The sequence below is a fragment of the Lissotriton vulgaris genome, chromosome 8 (genome assembly GCF_964263255.1).
Source record: "Lissotriton vulgaris chromosome 8, aLisVul1.2, whole genome shotgun sequence".
Classification (NCBI taxonomy): domain Eukaryota; kingdom Metazoa; phylum Chordata; class Amphibia; order Caudata; family Salamandridae; genus Lissotriton; species Lissotriton vulgaris.
The window spans coordinates 198705686-198732557 of record NC_141696.1 but is presented as its reverse complement, the minus strand read 5'-3'; the positions used below and the strand labels follow the sequence as shown (position 1 = coordinate 198732557).

The following is a 26872-nucleotide window of genomic DNA, read 5'->3' as shown; positions in this document are numbered from 1 at the left end:
AGGCATCTCAAAGTTGAGGGGATTGCTGGAGAAGGTTTTTAGGGGGACTTATGATGCTGGATGAGGAGATCCAGTGATGTTGAAAGGAATGGGCATTGGAGGCAAGAACAGGAGCTTGACATTGCAGTGAGACTGGTGTGCTTCCAAAGAGTCTGTGTAGATTGGCTGTGAAAAATGGAGCAGGGAAGTCTGTGCCATCTGACTTCAACAAGTGAACTGATGATGTAATCAGTATGCAAGGAAAACTAGGGCAATCGCCGAAAGAAGAGCAGAAGCTGACTCTGTGTTGGATGCTCTTTGGATGATCCATGACGGCTGCGAGGGAACCATGATAATCTCATAACTGACGAAGGCAAAGCAAAGGTGATTTCCTTTTGAAAGCACAAACGTTGGAAAACGCGTGGCCATCTTGAGAGATTGGTTTCACTACTGCTGCCTGCAAGTAAACTTGAATTTTTGGAAATGATAGAGCGATTGTAGGGATGCATCATAATCATGGGTAGTCAACACATGCATATGGCATAGGCATATTTCCATATAACGTGGAGAAATCAATATTGCAATTGCGCATGCTTAGATGAAAACCTTAAAGTGAAGAACTGTTTCTGTGACTATGAATGTTATAATTCGTATGCTCATGTAATGCATTGATTTAAATGTGCATAGTAGCAATGCTCATGTGTATGTGTGTTCGATGAATATACGCGTCGTTTCTTATGTTGGCCGATTTCTGTAGGCCGAACGTGTATTTTTACCTGTTGCTCTTGAATTAGGTGTATTAAAAGAATTCATGTGTATGCAGAACTTGTTCTTTCTCCCGTTTTCCGTTGCAGGTGGAGACATGCATCTTTGTTAGTTAGAATAATGTCTTTGTTTTAGCGGTTAAGCTTAGGTAGGAGAAGATTCATTGAACGGCGATGCTGATAATGTGGGATGATGTACTGGGAATTAAGGTCATCGAGCCAAGGCCGGGGAGCATTGCTGCTGCAAGGAAAGTTACCTTTGAGGTGGTGTCTTGCTTGGATGGGGTGATACCGCACAGTCTGATGGGAGGTTGTATTCGATTCTTGGATTGGAGTTGGGGACAGAGTCCAGGGACTTCTGCCTTGCCTTGGGTGGGGATAGCATCTTAGAATGAGCTCTGTAGTTTTATACTACTCGACCCATTCAACGTGGATGGTCTTCTTAGGAAGCCTTCTATGAGCGGACACCTTTTCAGAACTTGCCTTTGGGAATGCTAAGTAGGGATGCCACATTAGCGGTAGTGTAGGGTCACTAATGCTTTTTACTTACGGATCCCCGATGAAGGTGACTCTGGATGTAGGTGCTGCGATATTCTGTGTCCCGATTTTCGAATTGGTTATTCTGTGTATACTGCATCATCTTAACTTCACCCGTAGGTTTGACTTTGTATTAGTTCCAATGTATTTCTACACATGTGTCTTGAGGTGATTGTATATCCAGTTGTTCTTGGCCTTGTAATAAACGAACTAAACTGATTTGGGAGTCTGTGATTATTCGGAGTCATGGGTCATCGAAACGGTAATGCATAACTGAATATTGATATTTTCTTTCCCTCCACACTTTCAAGCAGACAAAAAGAGACATCGATCAGGGGTTCCAGAGTAAGTCTAGAACGTGGAACCCGGCTCCTTCAGAAGCACGCAGTCTGGAGTGCGAGCTGCCAGTTTAGTTGGAGTTTTCATCTAAATTGATAGGCGCACTGTTTCGTGGAGGTCACAACGTAGTCTTAGAAGAGTGGGCACATCAAGCAACACGGAGACTGGCACGGCGCATTTTGGTGCGAGGAGCACGTTGAAGTGACAGGCACCTTTGGAAGTATCAGCAGAAAGAAATAGGTATTACTATGAATATAATTATGTTGGAAAGAAAAGTGTAATCTGTAGCTGTGACAGACACAGCAAGAAAAGAAAAAGAAAAGAGCGTTGTGTGCCTAATCTGTTGCGGTGACAGGCACACCATATTTTTGTCTTTTCCAGTGCCTAACCTGTTGCAGTGACATAATGTTGTCATTTCCAGTGCCTTATCTGCTGGAGGACAGGCACACCACAATTTTGTCTTTGCCAATTTGCACATAGAAAACAAAGGAAAGGTGTGTGCAATAGTATATCCTGTGTCTGTTGCAGAGACACCAGTTAAACAATACAATTTGTTATATTACGCTATTGTGTACAGCAGAGTACCAAGTCCATTGTTCTAACTTTGCTTCACTTGAACCAACATAACTAAAACTGTACTGGTAGGCTCGTCATAGAAAGATTTGTAAAACTAAAGCCCAGAACTGTATATATGGGAACATGCTACCTGTTGTCTTAGTATGTATTTCTCTTGGACTTGGATTGCAGCTCTTTCTTCCCCAACTTAGACGTATTGCAATGCAGTTCTTTAGCACAATGTGGCTGAGATTTAGTTCTGCGGGCGTAACTTGAATAGTACTTGCATTATCACACTGTGTCATCTTTTTTGCATTCAGCAGCAAACTCTTAAGTTTGACCTTCTGTACTGCTCAATATTGCCTGTGTCTTGATATAAATTTCATCATCCACTCATATTTTACTTTTTGCTTCTTTCACTTTACTTGATTTTTGCCCACACTTTCCATTAGCTTAAGCATGCTAAGTCGGCTTTGGAGATTTTCTAGCTTTGTTGGGGTGTTCATAGGTGTGAAAGTAGTATTACCGACAACTACTAATCTAAAAAAATTCATGTCTCTAGCCGTGGTAAAGCATCTAGTCTTCTATATGCCTTGGAGATATGTTGTTGCTTGGTTTCAAAAACAACTTATTTCAAGTCAGAAATTAAAGTACAACTCAATTGAAAACAAATGACAAAAACACATTTGCATAGCTATTGATTGTCAGCGCCTATAAAGTGTATTACATTTAAAAACAAAAAAAACAGTATGACTGCATCAGCGAAGGGACCAATGCGTTAGCCAATTACGTTTTTTCAAAACCAGTAGGAATACAAGAGGACAGTGTATCTGCCTATGAATCAACTGATAAGGAAAGGCATCTACCCATGGACACCTTACCACCAAGCGTGCCTTGTTTGGGTTCAGCTGTAGTTTTGTTTACCAAGAAAAACAAATCTGGTGCTTATTGGACTCCTTGCAGGCTTGTAAATTAATGTGTGGACCCCACTCTGGACTGGATGAGTGTGATAGTGAGTAGAAGACCTCCTCTTTGTTTCATAATTCTCTATTGACTTTGCTCTGAGGCCATAAAGACCAAAGTAAATATTAAAATTAACCCACACTACAAAAAAAGGAGACCATTATTTTAAGCAAATACCTTATAGAAGTAAGAAATTGTTATAGAGGTCCAGTACTGAAGAAGCCACAAAAACCTCCTTCTCGTTAACCACATTTAACTTCTCAAAACAGAACATGTAAATGCTACTGTGTGTCCTGTTTGTAATACCCCAAAACATGTACAACATGCCAGGTGACACTGAAGAGCTTTATGCCTAGCCTCTTAGCCAATCTAATACAAATTACACTGCATTTCATCAATAGTTCTGAAGACAGCCTCTTTGTCAGGAACTAATACAAATGTTAGTATCTTTTAAAACTGAACATGCTTCACCACAAGCAAACATACAGTAACAGAACTTGAGAGAAACTTTCAGCAGCAGTGGGAATTCTCCTTTTCCCTTAGACGTATATGGGAACACACTGATACGCTCCAAGTATAGCCAGATGGAACAGATTAGTGGACTTTCTGAACCTTAAAGAGATTTACTGCTGATGTTATTGTTAAATGTTTTCCCTTGTGATCACATTTCATTTACGTACTGAACAATTTCATTAGTGGGAAATTTGAATACAGAGAGAACCTCTTACAAGTAAGATTCTGAAAGTCCTTTAAATAAAATGCTGTCAAAGTACTCAATTGAAAGGACATTTATTAATAGAATGTATTTGTTGAGCATATCCTATCCATTGCTACAACAGGGTGTTTAAAATACAACAGATATAGCTACAGTATGACATCAGGCAACATTTATATAGGAGAAAACATTTGCATTTCCATCTCATTTTAAATTAAAAGGGAGAACGATGGAAGGCAGAGTTTAACAAGGCGAGTTTTCAGCTTTTTACAAAAGGTAAGAAGGATGGGGATTGTCCTTCTGCCTTCGGGAATTTGTTTTCAAAGTTTGGGTGCTACGCATTAGAACGCCTGCTTGGCGTTTTTAGTCTTCTTTGATGAAGGAATCGCCAGAGTTAGTTATTCTTTCACTCTTATTTTGCTTTGACCCCCAGCAAAATTAGGTAGTTTTTCTTGCAGATATCTTGGAAGACCTGAGGAAAGACTTGAATAGAAGACCAGCATGATGTGTTAGGCAGACAACCTTGAAGGTGATTCAAGCTTCTAGAGGAAGGAAACCAGTAATTATTCCAGGATTGGCGTTTTGTGGTCTGATTTCCTTGCATTTGCTACTGGCTGGGCTGCAGCATGTATGATAGTTTTGAGGGATGGGATTATATATTTAGGGAGCCCTGCCACAATGGCATTCCTGCAGTCTATAAATAAGGGTACCGGAGTTTTCTCTAAAATTCTGAAGTCCTCTGGAGGGATGGAGGTTGTAATTTTCTTTAGACAGTGCTATAAGTATTTTGTCTATTTCCTTAGGTTGTGGAATTGATCAGTAGGACTATCAATTGAGAAGCATACAGGCATCAAATCAGGTGTGATTCCTAAAGGGGGCCAGCGTGTTCAAGCATTTTTCTACTGGTGGGTGGAGGTTTTTCCTATAAAGATATAGAAATTTGATCTTGTTTGGGTTCAGTTTCAGAGAGAGTGAAGATGTACATTTGATAATCTTTTGGAGGAAGACGTTCAGGTTGCTTATGTTTGAGGGGCTATAATGTCTGAGATGAGATAAGTACCATCAGAATATGGATGTAATGTAATAGTCTCATCTTGAAGCATTTGTAATAAGGGTACCATGCACAGGTTATTTATGAGAGGGAAGATGAATGATCCCTGTGGTATACAACGGTTTAGAGTATAAGGTGAACACCTGAATTAGACAAGTTTAAAGAATAGTGATCTAGTGAACATGAACGTCCAGAACCTATTGAGTACTGATCCTTCTATGCCCATTATGGTCAAGAGGAAGTTAAGCAAGGATTAATGTTTTTCAGATTCAAATGGTGCACACAGGTCAGACAGCACAAGTAATCAGGTGTTACCATCATCTACAATTAGATGCGCATGATCTGGAGAGTGTCATATGCCTTGCCTTGTTTTGCTTTAAATCCATAATGAATTATTTGTAAGAGGTTATTCTTACTAATGTGTGTTATGCATTGGGTGACTGGCTGCAGCTTTTGCAATGACTAACAAGAAATGGTCACTGATCTGAAATTCTATAGGTTTTCTGTATCTATGTTTGGCTTCATGAATAATGAAATTAGTTTTTTGGTACAAGCTTTGGTGGAGACTTTGATCAGAATCCTCTTGTGGGTTCTTGATTTTCATTGTGAAAAATTCTGGTATCTGTCCTGCCTTGTCTTACAAGCTTGGAATCTTTGGTGGTCTACTAGTGTTAAGAGAATTAATTAATGGTGTGGAAGAGGACTCTTCGGCATGTATTTTCTTTTCTGAACTTGTTTATGAAGTAGTTGTTTTGTGTTTTGAGAATCACCACTGTGTTTAGGTGCCCTTACTGTACTAGACAACACTCTTTCAAGGGGAAGATCCAAAGCTGCCCTGAACCCTGTTGTAATTATAGCTGTTAATTGTCTCAAATATAACATTCTTTTTTCGTGCAATACATCTGCTGGGTATTACACTTAAAAGATCATTGGGTCATCTGGCAATTTTGCTAGTTTACATAAATATAGCAAAGAAAGGCGCTGTATTGTTTTAGCAATTGGTTAAATAATTTACTGTTTACTGCAAAATTGAATATATTTTTGTCCCTACAGGCAAAGGATAATGCTTTGAAGAATGTAAACGGGGGAAAATGTGGTTGATGATGGGAGTAGTGATGTTTTTCGAATTAACGTGAATCAAAATAAATGTTATGCTGATTGTACAGACAGTGATCCTTAAATAGTCCATTACAGAATTAGCAATTGATCAGAATCTGGCTCCGTGTATGCAGCACAAGTTCTGGTCAAATTTAATTTCAGATGCTTTTGTTGAATTTATCGAAGGATGGTAAGGACACATGTAAGCACAACCCTTTCTAGGTCACGGCTAGCGTGGCTGCGCACATGCGCAGCACGCTCGGCGAGATTTTAGGACATTAAGGAGCTTCAGTATTGGGCTTTAAGCCCTGCCCCTCTTTCCCATTGGCTGGCTTCACCGTTTATGCTAAACGTTGGCCAGCCATTGGAAAAGAGGTCTGTATGACGTATAGTTTTCTCTTTTTCTGCCGTCCCACTTGGACGGGCTCGCCTGCTTTCCTTCTGAAGTAAAAGGTTTCTTATCTTTATGGAGCTATGTGTTTAAACACATGACCCCATAAAGACAAGAAATCATCAAGACAGAAGGAAAGCAGGCCGCATGTTTATTTTTGCATCTCGCTTTCATTTGAAAGTGAAAGCGAGATGCAAAAATAAACTACGGCTGCCTGGTTTAACATGGCGCTCGCTGCCCCTGTTCTGGTTACTCGGTGCTACAGTTTAAATTACTTAACTTAGTTTTACCAAACGCAATTCATCAACATAGAAAGGCTAAATGGCAAAACAACCTCGTGGGATTCCAACCTATTAGTTCTAAAAAGTGCTAATTTTATATAGGTTAGAAAGACTAATTCCAATCCTGTCCTCTTTCAATTCCAACGCGTGACAGAAGCTAGAGGCTGCGCCTGCGACACATTTCTGGAAATAAATAACGACCATGTGTTTATGTGTTGCTGTTGAGAAAGGATTAAGAGCTGGTAGGTGAAAACAAATGTGTATAAAAGTATCAGCATTGTTTTGAAACGTAGGGTCTAGTCCTCTATTTACTATACGAGTCGTTTAGACATAATTTAGACAGCCCTCATACATTTTAAGTGATTTTGTCTTGTGTTCGCCCATTTAGGTTTCCGGTTCAAAAGGGAAAATACCACATTTCTCTACATTTCCCAAATTTTTTTTTTTACTGCCATTGGCATACAAATACAATCCAGGCCAGTAAAATAACAGCCAGGTGGCAGCCTTAGTTCTGTGACATGCGGACCCAGCAGCAAAGGTCCAAAGTTTCCCACAAGTGATTTTTTATCCCATTATTGTTTTTTTAATAAGTTTCTGGGTTTGTAGTGCTAGTATTATATTCAAGGCACTGGGACCAGAGTGTGCCTGTTGTATTTTTAGGGGTGTAATCAGATTATTGGGACGATTCTTTTTGGGACCTGGTTCTTGACAGCGACCTGCAAACCGGGGTATTTTGTGGATGGCAAAATGCAGTTACGAGGAGAGGGGGACTAGCTGAGGATTTGGGATCTGATGAAAATACTGGTGCCTACCCACTAGCTCCGAGTCTCCAGCCCTCCTACCCCACCTCCATCGGGTACAGTGGTGGCAGGACAAGATGCGAGTTCACTCTATACAAGCCCTCTGTAAGGGGGTCCACAGTCCACTCTGTGCTACGCCCAGGAGGTGCTGTGCATCTCCGGACTGCCCCCTCTCCTCTCAGAGGGACAGATCTGTGAGGCTCTCTGAGGGGCAATGGTATGCAAAGGTCGCTTACTAGGAGGTTGTCAGTTTTTTTGAAGGGATACTTTACTATGCAAATATGTGTGTGTGTGGTTGTGGTGTCTGTGTTAGAGTGCTTGTGTCCGAGTGATGTCTGTGTGTCAACCTGATTGTGTATAAATAAATGCCTGTAACCATGCTTGCCTGTTTGTGTACAAGTGCTTGCCTCACAAAGTTGGTCAGAGTGTATAAGCCATAATATATGCAAGTGTGTATGTGATTATGGTGGTCAGTGCGTTCTTCACTGCATATCTCTTCTCTGCATATCTCTTCTCAATGCCATTGGGTTTGTGATTTATTAGTTACTGTTATCAAGAATCTACATGTGGGTGATAGTGTGTCAGTGGGTGCATGTTTAGATGTGCACGTGCGCACAATGGCATTTGTGTATTTTGAGTCAGTGTGCGTGTGTATGTGTTTGTGAGATGTGTTTGTGTACAGACGCAAGACCGTTAAGAGCATTTATGTTGACTTGTTGTGAGTGCATGAGCGTGCACATGTGGGTACAGCTATATCTTTGTCATGCCTGGCTGTATGTTTGTTTAGGACCCCTGAGGCGTGTGTCAAATTGTGTTATGAATGTTTCTGTTCGTGTTTGTCTTTGAGGTGTATATGTATGCACCTGTTTTGTATGTGTGTATGCAGCTCTCAATATTTGCGGGGGTGTCCATGCAGGATGTTTCTGCAAGCGTGGGCGTTTGTGTATGATTTCTGACTGGGTGTACTTTTGTGTGTGTGTTTATGGTTGATATGTGAGCATCTGCTGAGTGTATGTCTCTTTAAATAGCTGTTAATGTTTAGGGTGTCTTTCTTTGTGGGGTGTGTCCATGTGTATGCTTGGATATTGCTTTGTTATTTGTGCCTGTGTGTTCATGTGTGCCCTTGTGGGGTACATGTGCGCATTTGTGTCTGTGTTTTTACATGGCTGAGTGTCAATGGTTGATGACTTTGTGTCTGTGTGCAGTTGTGAGCGATTACACATGGGCCTGATACAAAGCAGGTTTTGAGATGAAACCACTCTACCCTTAACGTGTATAATTGCTTACCATTAAGCCACCAAGTGCATATACACCTCCTGCTGGACAGCTTCTACCTGCAAACCGCCATGTAAACAAGAGTTTCCTTCAGGTCCTCCACCCCATCTCCACAGCAGCTATGGGTGCAAATAAACCCAAGGCTGTTGATCCTGTCAACCCCTCCGAATAAGTCTACTCCAGTGGCTTCAGGAAGGAGCAGGAGCGCAATGCCCAGCACTTTTAAGAAAGGGCTACGAAAACTCTTCAGAAGCACTAAAGAAATTGACCGTTCTACCCATACACAAAACAAATACACAAAAAGAACACATGGGGCCTGTGCCCCGGCTGACTTTTAATCACATTCATTTGTAGAAAGCAAAAACATTCACACAAGATTCCTAACAAAACGCTATGACAGTAGAAGGTGGGAGGGATGGGTGAGTTTGAGAGAGCCTACAAACACATGCACTCTTATGTAGTGCAAAACTAAAAATAAACAAGTATTGAAAATGCAAAAGGTCTCACCTTTTATTAAGTTAAAGCCATTTGCTTTGCTGTACAATACCATTAGCAAAGCAAATGGCTTAAACTTAATCAAAGGCGAGACCTATTACATTTTCAATGCTTGTTGAGTCTGTGACAATGTCCATGGTTAGTTCAGATTTACCAAATAGTAATAAATATACAAACACGTTCCTCGAAGGCACTGAAAAAATACGCTAATGAAGCATGTTTGTGCTGAAGCTCCACCAAGTAAAAACCACGTCCAATGACACGACCAAGCAAGTGATTTTGTTTGAAGAAGAAAGGAAATTGGCTGTTGGCTTCTGTCTGTAAAGAAGGAAGGAACCCAATAGAGAACATTAACATTCATTCCTACAGACTGCAATGGACTGGTAACAACGGCATTGTCTAGTGTGTTAATTGTTGCTAACATATCGAGTAAAATAAGAGCATTTGCACATTTATCATCCGCTGACAGATGAAGATCCTCAAGCGCTGCTTTGAAGTGTAGCTCAGAGCTGTGATGTGGATGAAATCCCACTTGAGAACCGTCAACTATTTGATCTGAATTAGGAAAGTCCTGAAGTTGCAAAACTACACGAGCTTTCAAAATATTTGCCATGGCAGGCAAAAGAGTAATGGGACGATAAATGGGAGGTCTTCTTCTGTGCTTATGCTGACATTTTAAACCGTGTTTAATTCCATCAAGAACATTATCCATTGATTCAAACTGGAATATAGTCTTCCATCCTCTCAAAGATTCAGGCACTGTATTCTGAAACAGGTGTCAGAATATGTCCTGTAGTTGAAGATCTGGTAACTGAAAAGTTGGCCACGATTAAAAGTAACATAAATGACTTAGGCACTAGAAATGTGAAAACTCAAGACTTTCTTTTTTGGAGGGAGGGTGTGGGGGGCGGAAATCCATAGAGTAAAGTGTTTTAATTATCTGGGGCTTTCTTTTGATCAAAACCCTAACCTGGCATAGCCTACATCAATCCAGGGCCGCTCATACTAAAATGGTCATCTTCTTCACGAGAAGGGTGGGCCACAAACCAATCAAAGGGGTTAGAAACAAATGTGGCTCAACATAACTACTCCAAACTTTTCATATTTGTATGATAGGATCTGATACAGTTTTTTAACTTTTTAAAACTTGTTATTCATTAGTCTGAGACCCATCAGACCTTTTTATATATCTTTTATGTATCTTACCATTGGCATGTATCCTTTGTAGTGTTTTCAATGAAACTAACTGTATTGTCCCTTGATGTGTCTTGAACCACATAACTCTGCTTTATTTATGTCTGAAATGTTTTTATCATCTGTACTTTTATGGCTGCGATTGGCCGAAGAAAGTTTTTTGTTGTTGTTGTTGACAACTTACTTCCACTTTGTTATGAAACCTATGGAAACTGGATTTTCCCACCATTTTGGAGAGGCTGAATATTTTTCCACCTTAGCTGGAGCACAAACATATCTAAACACTGGTGTATTCTGAACACAGCATGTTATTGGACTATATAGAGTAGGTCTGAAGTGGTCTCTCAAAACAGCCTTAGAGATCTGCAAAGTTCCTAACATTCAGCGTAATATACAGAAGAAAAAAACGATGGTATTTTTGAGAGCTTAAGACAATTGCATTCGAAGCCAGATAATTATGGGGGTGCCAGGCCTGGGATGTACAAATATCTTGGTTCAACATTTTATTACAATCCTGAGTGGGTATGATTAAAAGTAAAAAGTCGTGGTTACCAGTCTGAACCCTCTCTGTCATTTTGACACTCTATGTAGTGGAAGTTCCAAAAAGCAAAAGCCGTCGCCAGTGTTTCATATTGAGAAATCAGCAAGGTGAAGATAAAAGTCATATATGTTGTACGCCATTCAGCTGAAGAAAGCCCAGGCTTGCAAGTGCCATGAGACTGGAGTTGGGCATGAAGTAAGGTAGAGCAGCTGTGATGCAGCTTTTCTTGAACACTTATTATAGCTATGCTGCTTGAGGTTGATAGAAGAACACCGACAACCAATAAACATTAAGGGCCCGATTTACATTTTGGCGGACGGGTTTCTCTATCACAACAGTGACAGATATCCAGTCCGCTGAAATATTAAATCCCATAGGATATTATGGGGTTTAGATTTCGGCAGACGGGATATCCATCACCGTTGTGACTGAGTAACCTGTCCGCCAAAATCTAAATCTGGTCCCAAGTTGTTATTGCTCATGAAAAAAATGTGTTGACAAATTGGAGGATATGGTCTTTTCTGAAGTAACTATGTAGGATGTATGTTCAACATCAATATTTAAATTGTTAAGACAAGGTACACTGTCTATGATCTATAGTAAAATAAAATACATTCAATGTTTACTCACAAAAATCTGGGTGAATCATATATCCTATTCTAATTATCGGTGGCAAAAGCAGCCTTTGTGGCTGAATGCTAGGAATACATTTATGAGATTCGTTTATGGCTTTCCTTGGTCTTTGTGATGTGTCAGCCCTAAAAGGGAGACGGCACGGGCCGAAAAGCACAATCATACATGCAGACTTTGGACAGGGGATTGAAATGTCTCAAATGTAATTTTAATTGTACAAGACTAGTGGAAGCATGAAACAAGACACCAATGCCTGTGTATCGAGCCGAGAATGTGTAATGTGTTGAAGCAGCTTTTGAGGATGACAGAATCAAATGAATGCTGTTCGGTTGAATTTATTCCCTAGATTTGTTCATAAAACTAAATCAGAACTGGTGAAAATTAGAAGCTGCATTTGTAATCCAGTGAAGTTGTTTTTGTATCCTAAACAACATATTTCTTCACAAATATAAATCATCTGAATACAATTCCATAGTAAAGCTTATTCACCTTAAAATACAGAAAAAGGCCATGTACAAGCTTCCATTTGCAGTCAAAAACGATGTGGATTGCAAGATTTCAGGTAGTAGTTTGTGTATGTAGTATTCAGATTTTCGTCTTCGGAGAATCGCTGCAATCTGTTAAAGAAAACAATCCGTTAGCTGGATGAACACGCATTTGAAGAATTATTTCATTTAAATTAGACCAATATTAACTACTTCTTTATCATCATTAGGGCACTTGACATATATACAATGTTAACCATCATGAACAAAAAAGAAATTGACTGAAATTCTAATGCACAGCCCTCCTCTGCTGCACAGTCCTTTCTGCAAATGACTCTCATTTACCCCAGAAAGATGTGTTCATTAGGTTCAGGGGAGATTGTACAAATTTCCCTCTTATTGTCCTTTTCTATGTTGCTACACCCTGAACTGTTAGATTATTTTTTGCTTATTCAAAACTTTTACACACACTTGTAAACAGGCCAGAAACATCCAGGTCCCTCTCAGTAAACGCCAAAGAGGGAACAATACTCAGATTTTTCTTTTTGGATGGTAATATTCCTTGCCTAGTCCAATTCTAGACGCTTTGCGGTCAATTCATAAAGGCACAAAAGAGTATGTGAAATAGTACTACAGGGGTACTAATGTACATACTCCAAAATGTCCTTTGGGATAAGCTCCAGAAAGCCCTTAAATATACACCAAGAATAATATTTTAAGCATCTTTACAAGACCGCCCTCAACTCCGCCCATCTCTAGGCCAAGAACACCACCCCCTACCCAACTGTACCACAAGGCTTAACAGCAACTTAGAAAATCCTCAGAATCAAATGTAGGGAACAACCGTTTTGAGAAAACAAGTAGTCAATGTCTTCTTGGCATGCATCAAGAAAAACGTGATTCTTATCTAAGGGAGAGGTGTTGCTGCAATTCTATACCAAATAAAGAAAAGGCCTAGCTATGGAGATTAGCTTTTTCAATCAAGCGATCCGCCGCACAGGAAGTCCGAACATAAAGTAGCAATTAACAAACCATGGACTGTCTCAATTCCTCACTGAGAAAGGTTAGGCTATAAGTGGAAACAGTTTGCCAGACTCTAAATGGGCCCAAAGCAGTCCCCCCCAAACACTCGATGACCAACAGAGCTTCTGTAATTATCAAATGTGGCAAGAGAGATTCGGAATGTTTGAACCCAAATCAAAGAATCTGGAGGTTTCAAAATGGACAAACTGCAACACTGTAGAACGGAAGGAGTGGAACAACTCCACAACCTTACATGCCCATTAAGAGCACAATGCTAATAAGTGCTTGTTGGTTACAGACAAAAGAGATCTAGACATATGTGGTAAGAAGCACTGGTAATGTCAACCGGTCTCGCTTACCTTTACATACAAGTGATTTACATTGCCAGTCTTCTTTGTCTGTCCACATTTCTCCTGCAGTTTTTCTAGTGACAACTAGGTGGGATTGGAAGGCAGCAAAATAGTGTTTCAATTTGCAGTGCTGCGTTCAGAGGAGGACAAATTACAAATCTACAGGTGGCAAAACCAACAACCTTCTGAGGGCAGGTCCAACACATAAAGGGAGGATCCCAACACATACGTGTAAGGCAACTGAGACTGAATAGAAAGCCATCCAGTTTTGAGCAAGGATTGGTTCTGTGGAGTATGGCGTGCAATGCTGTCACCCGACAGACATCTGGAGCTGTTTTTAACGAGACTGCAAATAGGCACCTCGATTGATCTAGCATATGGAGCACATCATTCAACATGTGTAATGTGGCTGGCTACATACTGTAGAGTTGAAACTGCATGATCATCACTAGGTAAGCAATTATCCTGAAAAAGAGCTTTCTTATCCAATATTTTTATTGGATCTTGAAAGCATACACCATTACTGTGCTTACATATCTTCCGGGCAAGAAAACAAAGAAAAGGAAGGCTTAAGGTACAACTTTTCAACAACATCTGTCAACCTTAACTTCTCAGTTTTGCGACCACTGTAGTGATCTGGGTACAACCTGAAGATGAAAGGTTTAAAGTCCTGTCAGGTCCATTTGATCTTTCTCCCGGCGAAGGTAAAAAATAAGCGTAATAATAAGTTGGGTAATAAGTAACACATATTATCAGTACTTAGACACCAGAGAAGTAGCAGAGTGTGCTGTAAGTGTCTTAAATAATATGTGATTTTCATTAGAGTTCATGTGATGAAATATAATCCTCTAGTGATGTCCAAGAGCAGTTAATATATCAAAGGCCTTTATAATAGTTATTAACTGACAAGTAAAGTTAATTGTCTAAGTTTAGCAATATTCCAATTCTAATTTTGGAAATAGTCAAGAAATTATGCCAACATAAAAAAAGGTGCATTTCCTTTTGAACTGTGGCTATCATTTTCACCATTACTGTAATGTACCACATTTGCCAAACATATATCTACTGCTGCCTTACCTGATGTCTTTTACCTACCCCAACAAGGTTAATTTAGTTTAGCTTCTTGCACGAACTGTGAATATAGCTTGCTAGAAAGGAAACACTGTATAAATGTTCCTATTGTCCAGTGCCACTACCTGTATTTTTAGGGAACCACATGTATTAAAGCACCTGATCTCTGTCATCAGCAAAAGGGTCTCTTTCCAATAACTAGGAGCTATATAACAAACTCCCCAAAAATAAAATATTCATATGTGGAATGTCCACTTCGTAATGTTTTTGAAATTCAAGGATACATATGATTATTTAGCCTTATGGTGTAAGGTACTACCGAAAGCATACCTGGACACGTAGGTTATGGCCCTCTCAGTTACTTCGTAAAGAATTACAGTTTCAAAAGCATTTAGTTTCTTAGAGTTCTGCTTCTTAATATTTAGGTGAATCAATTGCTGACAGAGATTTTTTTTATGATTCTTTTTATTGGGTTTAAGAGATGTATTATAGCATCAGTATACATAAAAGAACAGTGCTGCACAGTACCCAGGTACACCCACTTTAGTAAACAGTCCTTGCATGAGTTTTACCCACCACCCACGCTAGTGTGTTGCATACGTTCTACTAATAGCGTTGTACAATGGGACATTTCCATATTATATGGAAGAAAGTGTCTAGCGGTTGTTTACATCTCATGCACTGTGGGTTAAGGCCTTTCTCATCTTGTTTAGCCTTGTTCTAGTATGTTCTTTGTAGATATTTAAGTTGGATTAGTCACACTCTTATAGATATCTGGCATTTTATATAAGTTTGGGGCTCTGAGGTATTTGAAACGAGTACGCCTGAAGGTCCTTAGGGCAGCCTTGGAAAACTTGGGACACAGTGAGACGTAGATGGGGAATCGGATACTACTCAGATTTTGCACCTATTTGGGATTCCCCCGGTACACCCTTATGTCTCAGGGATAGTTTGGCTGTACCAATTAAGAGAGCAGGCATCACCATCTGGTCTGACATGTTAGATGCAGAAGGGATCCACCCTTGGGAGTCGCTAAGGGCCAAGATCGGCACAGGGTTTTCCAGGTTTAAGTACGTACAACTTTTCTCCTGGTTTGAACCAGAAAATGGGAATGTAAGAGGAGACTGGGAAACGGAGCACTCTCTTCAATCAGCGCTTCCAAAAAAGAAAGAGATCTCTATTTGGTATAACAAATTTTTAGAAGCTGAAGACCTGGAAGTTCCATCACAGTCCTCGGCTTGAAATCAAACCCCCTTGAGCCCTCTATAGATACCCTGTTTGAACCCTCTCTGAAATTACTATATAAACTCATTAAACCAGCGAGCCTAAAAAAGAACCACTTTTTTGTAATCAATAGACTCTACTATACACCGGCCAAGATAGCGAAGTTCGCCCCACTACCTATTCCAAAATGCCCAATATGCACGACTCCCAATGCCAATGATATCCACATCTTCTTTGAGTTTCCCTAATTAAGAACTTTTTGGAAGGGGGTGGGGGGCACCCTTTGTGGCATTTTTCAAGTAAACATCGAAGTAAACCTGTCATTATCGTTTTTTGGTGATGATGGTTTGTTTAGCCGGAATGCATCAGGATCCGTAGTGGGCTGTTGTTATACTTGGTGCTACTTGTCTGGAGAGAGATCTGCAAGAAGTGGAAAGACCCTCTACCCCTGAAGAGTGAGGACTGGCTTAAAGCCACATTTCCTATGGCTCGCTTAGATCAGGATGGAGCAGGGGAAAGCCTGATAAATATCTGGCAACCCCTTATGAGCTGAGGCCGAGACCTGAGATTAATATAATCGGTCCTATGATTACACCAAGCTCCCATCAAACGGGGCCAGTCTGGGCGACCTAAGCAAGTGCGGTAAGCCGTAGGGCGCATAGTTGGAAAACAACAGCTTTAAAAATAATCTTCAAGATATCGTCAGTGCCATGGGGGCCATTTTGGCCTCTACTCAGTTCTTTTCTTTTAAGGGTCCCACATCACGTTCCCACCATTCCCTCAGCACTTCCATTGGATCTGGGGTGTTATTTAACAGGGTGCGATACAAAGTGGCGATCCCTTTCCTTTCCATCTGTACCTCTGATGTGAGCCTCTAAAGGGATGTATTGTTGGTGGGCTTGTAAGGAATTAAGAGAGGCCTCTAGCTCATGACACAATTGCAGATAACGATAAAATGTGTCCTTTGCATTGTATATGTGTCTCCGAGGTATTGTAATGTCCACATGTAGAAGTATTTCCAGACATCCCCTGGTTTGGATATACCGAAGTTATCCCATCTTTTTAATTCCTCCCGTATGGCTGTGTCTCCGAGCTAGTTCCCAGCCCATGGTGCTGTTTCGGCCATCAGAACTCCATGCCATTTGATCCACAGCAATGCCTGATGCAAGCATGACAGGGATGTTTGAGTCACAGGTGGAAGGGTTGTGGGCATGCAGGAAGCAAAAAGGTAGCAGACTGTACCACGGCATTCAAGAGTGCGGAGTCTACTACTATAGAGGGATCATCTCGATTTGCGAAGAGCCAATCATTTTTTGGCATAAATTGACTGGCTGAATAACATAGTCATGTATCTGCAATTCCATTGTAGGGAGCGAATACACATGTGCAGTAGGATATGCGCGACTGACCTCCCAACCAGAGGAATATCACTATTGCTGACTGTAGAGTGTGGAAGAAGGCAAGTCAGGTGGTATGTTGTATGGGTAATTCTGCAGTGTGTAAAGTAGCCAGGAGAGCGCTATCATTTTTAAACATCCCCTACTTGCTATATTCAGTGGGAGACCTTCCCAAATATCCATATCTCTCCATAACCAGGGTACTAAGAGTGTGATGTTTAAGTACCATGTCCATTGTTTAGTGACAGCAATGTGCATCCCTAAATATGGCCAAACTGTTGAAAATTGAAGCAGCAAAGAAAACATTAACTCCTTATAATGCTTTATTGTCACATCTCAAAAACTTAAGAAGATTAATGTAGTGTCTAACCGAGTAGCAAATTCCTTTCTATGAGTTCTCCAGGGCTGGGGAACATCTTTAGTAGGACATGTCCCTGTGCTACCCACACTTTGTTTACAGCCTTTTCTCTATAACTACTTTAAGTCGTAATAAGATATAACTATGAACATTTAGGGTAACAGGACCTTCGTTTTGTGTTTGCAGACAGTACTTTTTTTTAAAACTCTGGACACTATACTTGCCTTTATAAATAAAACACAAGTTATTGTTTTTATTATGTCTGGTGGTATTTTCACTGGAAGTGAATAGAACATGTACGCAAATTGAGGGATAGGGTAGTTTTTACGAATGTCCCTCGACAGCATATGTGCTGAATGCGATATCACCTGCAATAGATATTGTATACCACAAGGGGCTAGCAGCCCACCTGTAGCTTAACATTTGTTAGCTTCATTGTCACTCTTATTTGCTGCCTTCTAATTGTCCAGAACACTCTGGCTTCATTTCCTCATCTTTTGGCTGGAGCATGGACCAAGTACTGATTGCTTTAGTTGATTACTGTCCTTCCGCTGATCGCGCTATGATTGAGGTCCTACTTTTCTTTTCCCCCCCATCATCCTTGTTAAGCTTCTTGCCATTTGTAGCTATATTTTACTAAGCCACACAATCTTCAAAGAATCCTTTTTCCCCTTTGAAATGGATGTTTCTGGTGACAACAGATGCTATCTACTTTTATTCTGAAAAAACGATGGATTTAGGCCCAGATCTTTGTATTGGGGTGAATGTAAGACATTGTTCTGCATTCTGTCCATCTACTGTTTTTTTGCAATTTTCACCCCGAGTGTACTGGGTATGCTCAGACGTGAGCCCCAGGCTCTCCACATTACTGGAGTCAAGCTATCCAGGCTGAAGAAGGCTGATAGCCAGAAACCGGTCCTTGGATGCTTGATTCCGGTCTAGGAAAGACATGGCTTTGTAGTTCGGGCTGGACTGTTCCCATGAGGCACAGGGTCAAGGCTGATTTGCATATAGCCAGTGTCTGACCTAGGGTGGTGTGGAGTGCAAAAAACGATGGATTTAGGCCCAGATCTTTGTACTGGGGTGAATGTAAGACATTGTTCTGCATTCTGTCCATCAACTGTTTTTTGCAATTTATTCTGACAGCAGATGTTATCTGCTACCAAACGTATTTTCATTAAGATAGGGACATAGGCGCAATTGCTTTGATTTATCTGGTAGAATTCTTTCCAAACATGGGGTGATTAACTGATTTGCTCTGAGTCACAGAGTCGCCGGGGTGTTGTGCAGAGATCTAAAAAGCACTGGCAAAAGCCAAAGGTCTCACCTTTGGGATTATTGGCTTTGCCATTGCCTTTTGTTCATACTGTACAGCATGGGCATTGTCAACGGTGGCAATGATTTGTAACCATGTTGTATAGCAGTGTGAATGCTGTGTAGCATGGCTAAAAATAGTAATAAACAAGCCTTGGCAAAGACAATAGGTCTCACCTATGCGAGAACTTTTAGCTTTGGCAATGTATTTTAGCCATTAGGTACACCAGTGTGGCTGCTATTCAGCAATGCTATGGCTAAAGGTTAGTGGCATGGAGTGGGTTGGGGTAGATTGGAGTAAAGTCGAGCGGGGTAGATTGGCGCAGACTTGAGGTAGACTTGGGTAGATTAGGGAAGATTGGAGTGGGGGAGTTGGGTAGATTAGGTGGTAGATTGGAGTGGGATAGATTGAATTGGGGTCAGTTGGGCAGAGGGGTAGATTGGGGAGGAGTGGGGTAGAGTGGAGTAGATTGGGGTACATTAGATTGAAGTAGAAAGTATGGTAGATATGGGTAGTTGGGGTACAGTGGAGAGGGATATATTGGGGAAGAGCTGATTGGGGAAGAGTGGGATGGATTGGGGTGGACTGGAGTGGGTAGACTGGAATGGAGTCGAATGGCAGGTTAGAGTGGGTTAGATTGGGTGGATTATAGTATGGTAGAATGGAATGAGTGGGGTAGTTTGGAATGGGGTAGATTGGAGTGGAATAGATTGGGGAAGATTGGAGTGGGGTGGGATAGATTGAATATGGGTATATTGAGCTGAAGTGGAGTAGATTGGGTGGGGTTGATTGGAGTACAGTGGGGTCGAGTAGAGTGAAATATATTGGGTAGAGTGGAGTAGATTGAGGGAAGAGTGGAGTGCAGTTGATTGGGGTAGAGTGGAGTGGGGTGGGGTAGATTAGCATGGAGTGGGGTAGATTGGAGTGGGATAGATTGGGTGGATTATGGTGGAGTAGACAGAAGTGGAGTGGAGTAGATTGGAGTGAGATAGATAGGAGTAGTGCGGTTTGGAGAGGGGTATATTGGGTAGAGTAGGTTCAAATGGAGTTGGATAGAGTAGTGTGGGGTAAATTGGGACGGGGTGGGGCAGATTGGAGTGAGGTAGATTGGGTTAGGGTGAGGTAGAATGGATTAGGGTAGATTGGTGTGGAGTAGATTGGAGCGAGTGGATTCGATGGGGAAAATTGGAGTAGGATAGCTTGGGGTGGAGAGGGGTAGGGTAGATTGGAGTGGGATTAAGTTTGTTGGATTGGGTGGAGTGGGTAAAATTGGACTGTAATGGGGTAGATTTGGGTGGCATGTGGTAGTTTAGTGGAGTTGGGTACATTGGGAAGGGTGGAATGGAGTGTGGTAGATTGGGGTAGAGTGGAATGGGGTAGAGTGGGTAGATTGGAGTGAGATAGATTTGGGAAGAGTGGAGTGGGGTAGACTGGAGTGGAGAGGGGTAGATCTGGGTAGAGTGGGGTAAATTGTGCTGGGTAGAGGAGAGTGGAGTGAAGTAGATTGTTGTGGAGTATGTTGGGTTGAAGTAGATTGGGCTGACAACGTTAGCTGTTCCTGACAACTATGATATGAAGAAAGAGAAACCATGAACTGTGTGGGGGTAAACTGTGATCTAGGGAAGAGGACATCACCATGAGACTCCACCTTGTGGCCAACAAAGCTAGGACCAATAATCACCCACACCAAGAACCTCAGGATTATCATTGACAGCAAACGTGACATGACCGCCCAATTCATTGCAGTCAATGCCTCATGCTTTCATACCCTGAACATGCCAAGGAATATTTTCAAATCGCACCCGATCAGCACCTGAAAACTGTCACGTACGCTCTGATCACAAAGAAGCTGAACTACCGGAACACCCTCTATGCCAAAATCAACAAAAACCTCACCAGAAAGCTGCAAACTATTGAGAACTCGGCAGCCAGAATCACTCTCATCCTCCCACGCCGCAATCGCATCGAACCACATCTGAAGAAGCTCCATTGGCTCCCAATTCACAAACAAGCACAATTTAAACTCATCACCCACACTTTCAAGGTACTACATAACACTGGCCCAGAATACCTCAGCAATCGACTCTGCTTTCACAAACCTTCCTGACACCTCAGCTGGTTCGGACTCCTATTTGTACAAATCCCACGCATATGGAAAACCAGATCAGGCTGTCAACCCTTCATCTACATTGTTCCGAAAGCGTGTAATGATCTGCCACTACACATAAGAGTCTCCTCCTCACTTCTTGAGTTCTGCAAGGAGCTGAAGACATGGCTTTTTAAGTAGTCCCACTAGGCTCTAGATGTGTTTGACTCACACCTGCTCAATCCCAGAATGCCCACCCAGGTGATTGTGCGCTACAAATTGCACAACATAACATACTGATGTTTCTCGACTTATTAAATTTCGGAAGTGTGCAACATGAGTTCATTAGCATACCCATCAGCACTACTCTTGCTTTAACAGGTTAGGATACTGGTACGGTATCAGTATCGTTGTAAATGGATAGGTACTCATTGAGTGATAAAATGGAGGTAAGAGAGGAAAAATAAATAAGTAATTTTCTCTTGCAGAGTAAGTCCAGTATTTTTTTTTAAAAACAAGAGTCAAAATATACAAATATATTTAGGTTGTCCAAAAGGAACTTTAGCATCACTTACATAGTATGATGGAATAAGAAAAAAAGGAAACACCAAAAATATTTGGTGCAAGCATAGCAGAAATCCACTAGCTTAGAAAAATAACAGTGTTTAAGAATATTCCTTTACAATAAGAGAGCTCAGTAAGGAACTTGTATTTAAGATTCTGTTAAAAACCTGGATCCACGTCTGAGTGAAAATTTAAATGTTACAGACTTACTAGTGACACCTGACTGTAGTTAATCAAGGTTTGTGTGGATAAATCATAACATTTTGTAATTTAAAGTAAATAAAGGAAATAAATTCAATTGACTAAAACATTAATCTGAGAATATTTCACAAAATCAGACAAAGTCAAATCCCAAAACTCATCAAAAGACAAACCTGGATAATTGCTAATGATACTGAAATAGATTTTGCGAAATATTTAACTGTCATAAATTTTCAATAAAGTACAAATTGATTACATCATAATGGAAGTGCCATATTTGTCAAACAAAGTAACACATTTCAAATGAAATATTTGATTAAAGACCTCAATAGACTTTCACTGGTCTCAATGCAATTTCTACTTTGCTCACATCTTACCCAATGTCAAATACGAAACCTAGCCATTTTCAGAACATACTTTAGTTAACCCCTTCGATGCTTGTGACGGAACCATTCCGTCATCAGTCACGGCTGAGCTGTGCTGATGACGGAATGGTTCCGTCACGACCACACCCTGTTCTGGAATGTCCAGCACAGGGGAAAAATTCAAGTAGCAGCCAAGGTGTTAACTAAGCTTGTTAAAATAATATAGTTAAAATGCAAGTGCATATGACTATAAAAAAAGAAGTATTTCTACAGCAAAGACCATAACCAAAAAAACAAATCTTGGAGACTGAAAAACAATTCTGATCTACTCCTTATATCATAAGTGTTCCCTCTTATAGGGCATTTGAATGAAATAAGTTTGGAAATGAAAACTTCTTACTATCTACCACATGTATACATGCAAGGACGTTTAACTACAGAATGTCAGGTAGTAAGTAGCTCTTGCATCACAACTCATACTTATCACAATTATGATTCTTTTTCTTTCCAAGGAGTGTGTTTGAACGTATGAAGTGCAGATATATGTATATAGCTGTCAAAGCAGATAGATTCATTATCCACCTGGTCACAAGAAAGAAAACAGGTTGTGGGGGTGGCTATAATTCACGATAACTACGTAAATTGCCACAGTCTAAAAACAACCAATTTTCTATCTTTTGATAACTATCAAAAAAAATATTTGTCACAGTGCCAAATAAACTCCACATCCTCAACCATCCAGCAACCCACCTGGTGATGACAACATTTTCATGCATGGAACAAGTGATCAAACTCTTCACAGAATCATTATTCATCTCAGGTAACAATGTTCTCCTAATGGATTTTAGTTGTCACTGGTGAAACCAAAAAGAATCTGCTGTTGCACTTTTAACCCTCGTTCTTCTTTGATATTAACATCATCCAGTAGAGTGTGCAAACCAGACATACCTTTAAAAAAACTATATAATTTTTTAAGTACACCCCAAAGTGTAACAGTTTATCACAAAAATATAGACAAAGTTATTCACCCTGTAGCTAAAGCTCTACATAAAGATTATATTCATTAATATACATAACCGGTGCATCAATTACTATTATGGGCACCTATATTGTACCCAACCCACCCTCTTATACACTGGACTTTCCCACTCTCCATGATTTCTCCTCTATCTCAATCCATTGAAGGATAAGTTCTGCTTACAATGACACATCTGTTCATTCAACAGCTGGTGAGGGACCTTCTTCGGGGTCCGTTATCAACAGATTAATCATTTGCGCTATATATCCAAATCTTCTTCAGCATTCTCATCCATCCAAAACCCACACATGCTTAAAAGGTCCTACTCTGGACCTTTGCATTAGGACGATTAAAATCAACACTCCAATTCCTGGAGACTGGTATGATCACTTCCACATAACCTTCCCTCTTTCACAAAAAAAGCTTCACAACTGCTAGGCAACCCACCTCTGATGACAGCTCATATTCTACAATTAATTCCTTCATAGCAAGAGGTCAATAGGATGGCAACTAGAAATATTAGTGATAATATGTATGTAAGCCCTTAAAATACTTAAGACAAAATAAGTTCTTCGCAGTAATACTCTAAAAAGCTGAATGTGTGAAGGAAAACGGTTAGAGCCTCAGAACAAATGTGGCTTCAAAACCACTTCCGAGAGAACCTAGTGTACCTTTGGCATGGAAGGAAATGCAAAACACAGACCGACAAAGCTAGATCTCTCTATATATAAATGGAGACATGCCAATCCAAAAAAACCTGAAAAAGATATTTGAGGTTTCGAAACAATCCACGCTCCCTACATCAAAGGGTAAAGACTAGAGCTGCTGTATTTGAACCTGGGGACCCAGAATCGAATACCGGCTTTGGCACTTAATTCAACATTATGTGATTCTGGGGAAATTGCGCAATCTCCCTGCGCCTAAAAACAATCTGAAATAAAATGTCTGTGAACTGTATTTGTATAATCTCCATTTGATGCACAGAATCTTGTAGATCATCGCCAACTTAACCCTCACCACATAATGTAAAGCGCTCCGTTGCTTCATAGCTAGGTTTGTGTTACATATATACATAATATCTGACCTACAGAGTCACCAATATCTCCAAAGAAAGATGCGAAGAGTCCTCCATCTCCTTTGCATATTAGGTGAAACAAATATCGTTCTTTCTCGTTTATGCAAAAATACCTGGACTACTGTGACACTTCGTAGAAATCTAAAATTAGTTGGTCCTTTTTCAGGGAAAGAACCATGATGGAATTGCTGAGTTGGGGAAGTAACCTTCCTCATCTTACTTCTCCAGAATATCTTTTCCATGGCACATCCTACTCCTTTAACCACATTAATTTCTCACTTTTTCAAGAAATAGTCATCAGAAAATATAAAATAGGCCAGGTAGATCCTGAAGATCTGAAATGTTATTGCCTAGACTTCAATCTTCCTTTCCTGACTGAAGTCTTTGAAAGCTGCATAGATCCAGTTCAATTACTTCATTGACGAAAACTGCCCATTACATGAACACTAATCGGGCTTCAGATTAAGATGCAGAATTGAGATTTCACCTTTAAAAATTGTCAAAACACCCTAAAGAATTCTGAATAAAAGCGAATCATGGTCCTTTATCCTCCTTCATCTTTCATCTGCCTTTGATATGGGGAAGCAATTACTACAAATCCTCAACCTTAGACTGGGGCTTGGCAGGGCAGTCCTCAGTTACTTCTCTTCAGATTTGAAAAATTGATCTCACTATATAACAAGCATTGGCAACGCCAATAGGTCCCGAGTGGGCAGCCGTTTGGTTTTGTCAATGCTGGTTTTGCTTTATCATTGTTTTTGTGATGCTTTATTTTGGAGGAGCTGCTGGGCCCTGACCTGGCCCATGTTGCTGATTATATTGAAGGATGCATGTTACACCACCACCCTAAACTTAACCGCTCAAAGGAGGATTCTTTATCATCGCCATACCCAATTGCCACTCTGTCTGGTTTCAGACCCAACCACAGCACGGAGATTGCCTTCATCACCACCACAAATGACATCCGCATGACTTTTATTAGGTAGATATTAACACTGATATTTTATGTGATAATGATCAGATCGGATCATATGATATTCGCCCTATGTACTTGTATTTTACATATTCGCTATGTGCACAAAATTATTAATATGTAACACACGCTGCCACACACTGGGTCTGTTTCCACTATGTAAACTTTATAACTTATAAAAAAAGTAAAGCTATTTTTTCTCAATTTTCTTTTAAACATTTTCGGCTTATTGTTCTCTATTTTTTAAACAACATTTTAAAGTTTTTTTTTTCTGATGGCATATCTAATTTTTTTAGTTCATGTAAATATCTTTTTAGGATTCTCAAGATAGGCCATGTTTTCATTAAAACGTGTTTTTAAATACACATGGCTGTTTTTGGGAAATCCAAAAAGCCATTTAACATGAGACATGTGTTTGTAGGATCCGGACACACCACGGTAGGGAGGAGGATGATTCAGACTGAAAATGTGCCTCCCAACCCATGCTGCATATTCACACCAGACAACCCCCATTGAGGGGGGGTGCCACCACCCCTCTAGCCCTTGAGTTTTAGAGTTTCCCATAACACCCCATGGACATCTAGCCTCGTTTTAATACACTCCTTGCAGCAGATGATTCGAGTTCTAGTACTTGTTATGATTATATTGGGTTATTGCTAATTTTCCATCTCAAAAATGTGAATCCCTCCAACGGTGCCCCCATCACGAGAACACTCCCATCCAATAACTTGCGGACTTCCCCATTGTAACAGTGCTCCGCTCCCTACTCACCGCAGCACCAAAGGCTGTATACATGGGTAATTGTTTATAACACTCTGTGAGAGATGGGTGGGCATGCAGGGCTGCGATTCAGGTTGTATGTAGCTATCTTAACAATTTTGGAAAATCAATAGAGTTTGTTTATTAAAAAAAAAGGAAAAACCATGGAACTTGTTATCTAACTCAACTATGTGGCTACTAGTCAGCTATAAAACACAAGCCTTGTCCTCGGCATCTGCCCAGAAACCACCTCAGCCATCTCCTGCTGTCAACTACAAAACCATGGGAATAAACTCTCAAGAAGAAATGTTGCAGCTTGAGTGCCCTGTGTGATTCCTCCTTTTCCTTCATTCCTTGATTCAAGACTTAACCATCCTTACCTTCTTGTGTCACTCCTCCTCCCCCCCCGCCCCCCCCCCCGCTCCCCCATGGTAAGGGCCCACCTCTACTATTGTAAAGCTTGTTACCCAGAGAGATACATGCCTTGTGGCCCTTCTTATTGTTAGATTAAAGAGCTCTGCGCCCCTGCATTGATACCCCTACATTGGCTCACAAATGAGCAACATCCCAATGTGAATGCCACATTACACACCCAATCCGTTTGCTTCCCAGCACTTACTATCCCCCACCATTCCTCCACTGTAATGAACAGAAATAAGTCCATTCTTTGTAATTTAAATGATGTAGTATTTATTCAAGTAGTATTCATGAAGAGAGCCCCACCAGGAGCAGAGCATGACTGAGCAGTACACTACATCCACATAGCAGCTCTCCCTGTAAACACGCATGGAAGCTTGCCTCGAGGCACTGTACGCATGCTTTATCAACGAATTCATAAAGGAATGAACATACTGCAGGTGCATCTTTCCACTTCACCTGGCATGTCAACAATTGTACATTTCCAGAGCGCCTTGGAGTGCTCAGTTGCTGGAGTGTACAGCACCCACCCTTTAACTCATCTATTCACCTCTCAAGCCCGAGTATTCACAACCATTAA

General features: G+C 40.7%; 1 protein-coding gene across 1 annotated transcript in view; it reads right to left on the bottom strand.

Moving 5' to 3' along the window:
* The window catches only part of TMEM135 (transmembrane protein 135), a 1155226-nt gene that overhangs the window by 1035491 nt on the left and 92863 nt on the right, over nucleotides 1-26872 (bottom strand). The window contains exon 2 of the mRNA XM_086933979.1: nucleotides 12101-12228. Within this exon, the coding sequence (XP_086790105.1) occupies nucleotides 12101-12228 (128 nt within the window). The remainder of the gene's footprint in view (nucleotides 1-12100; nucleotides 12229-26872) is intronic.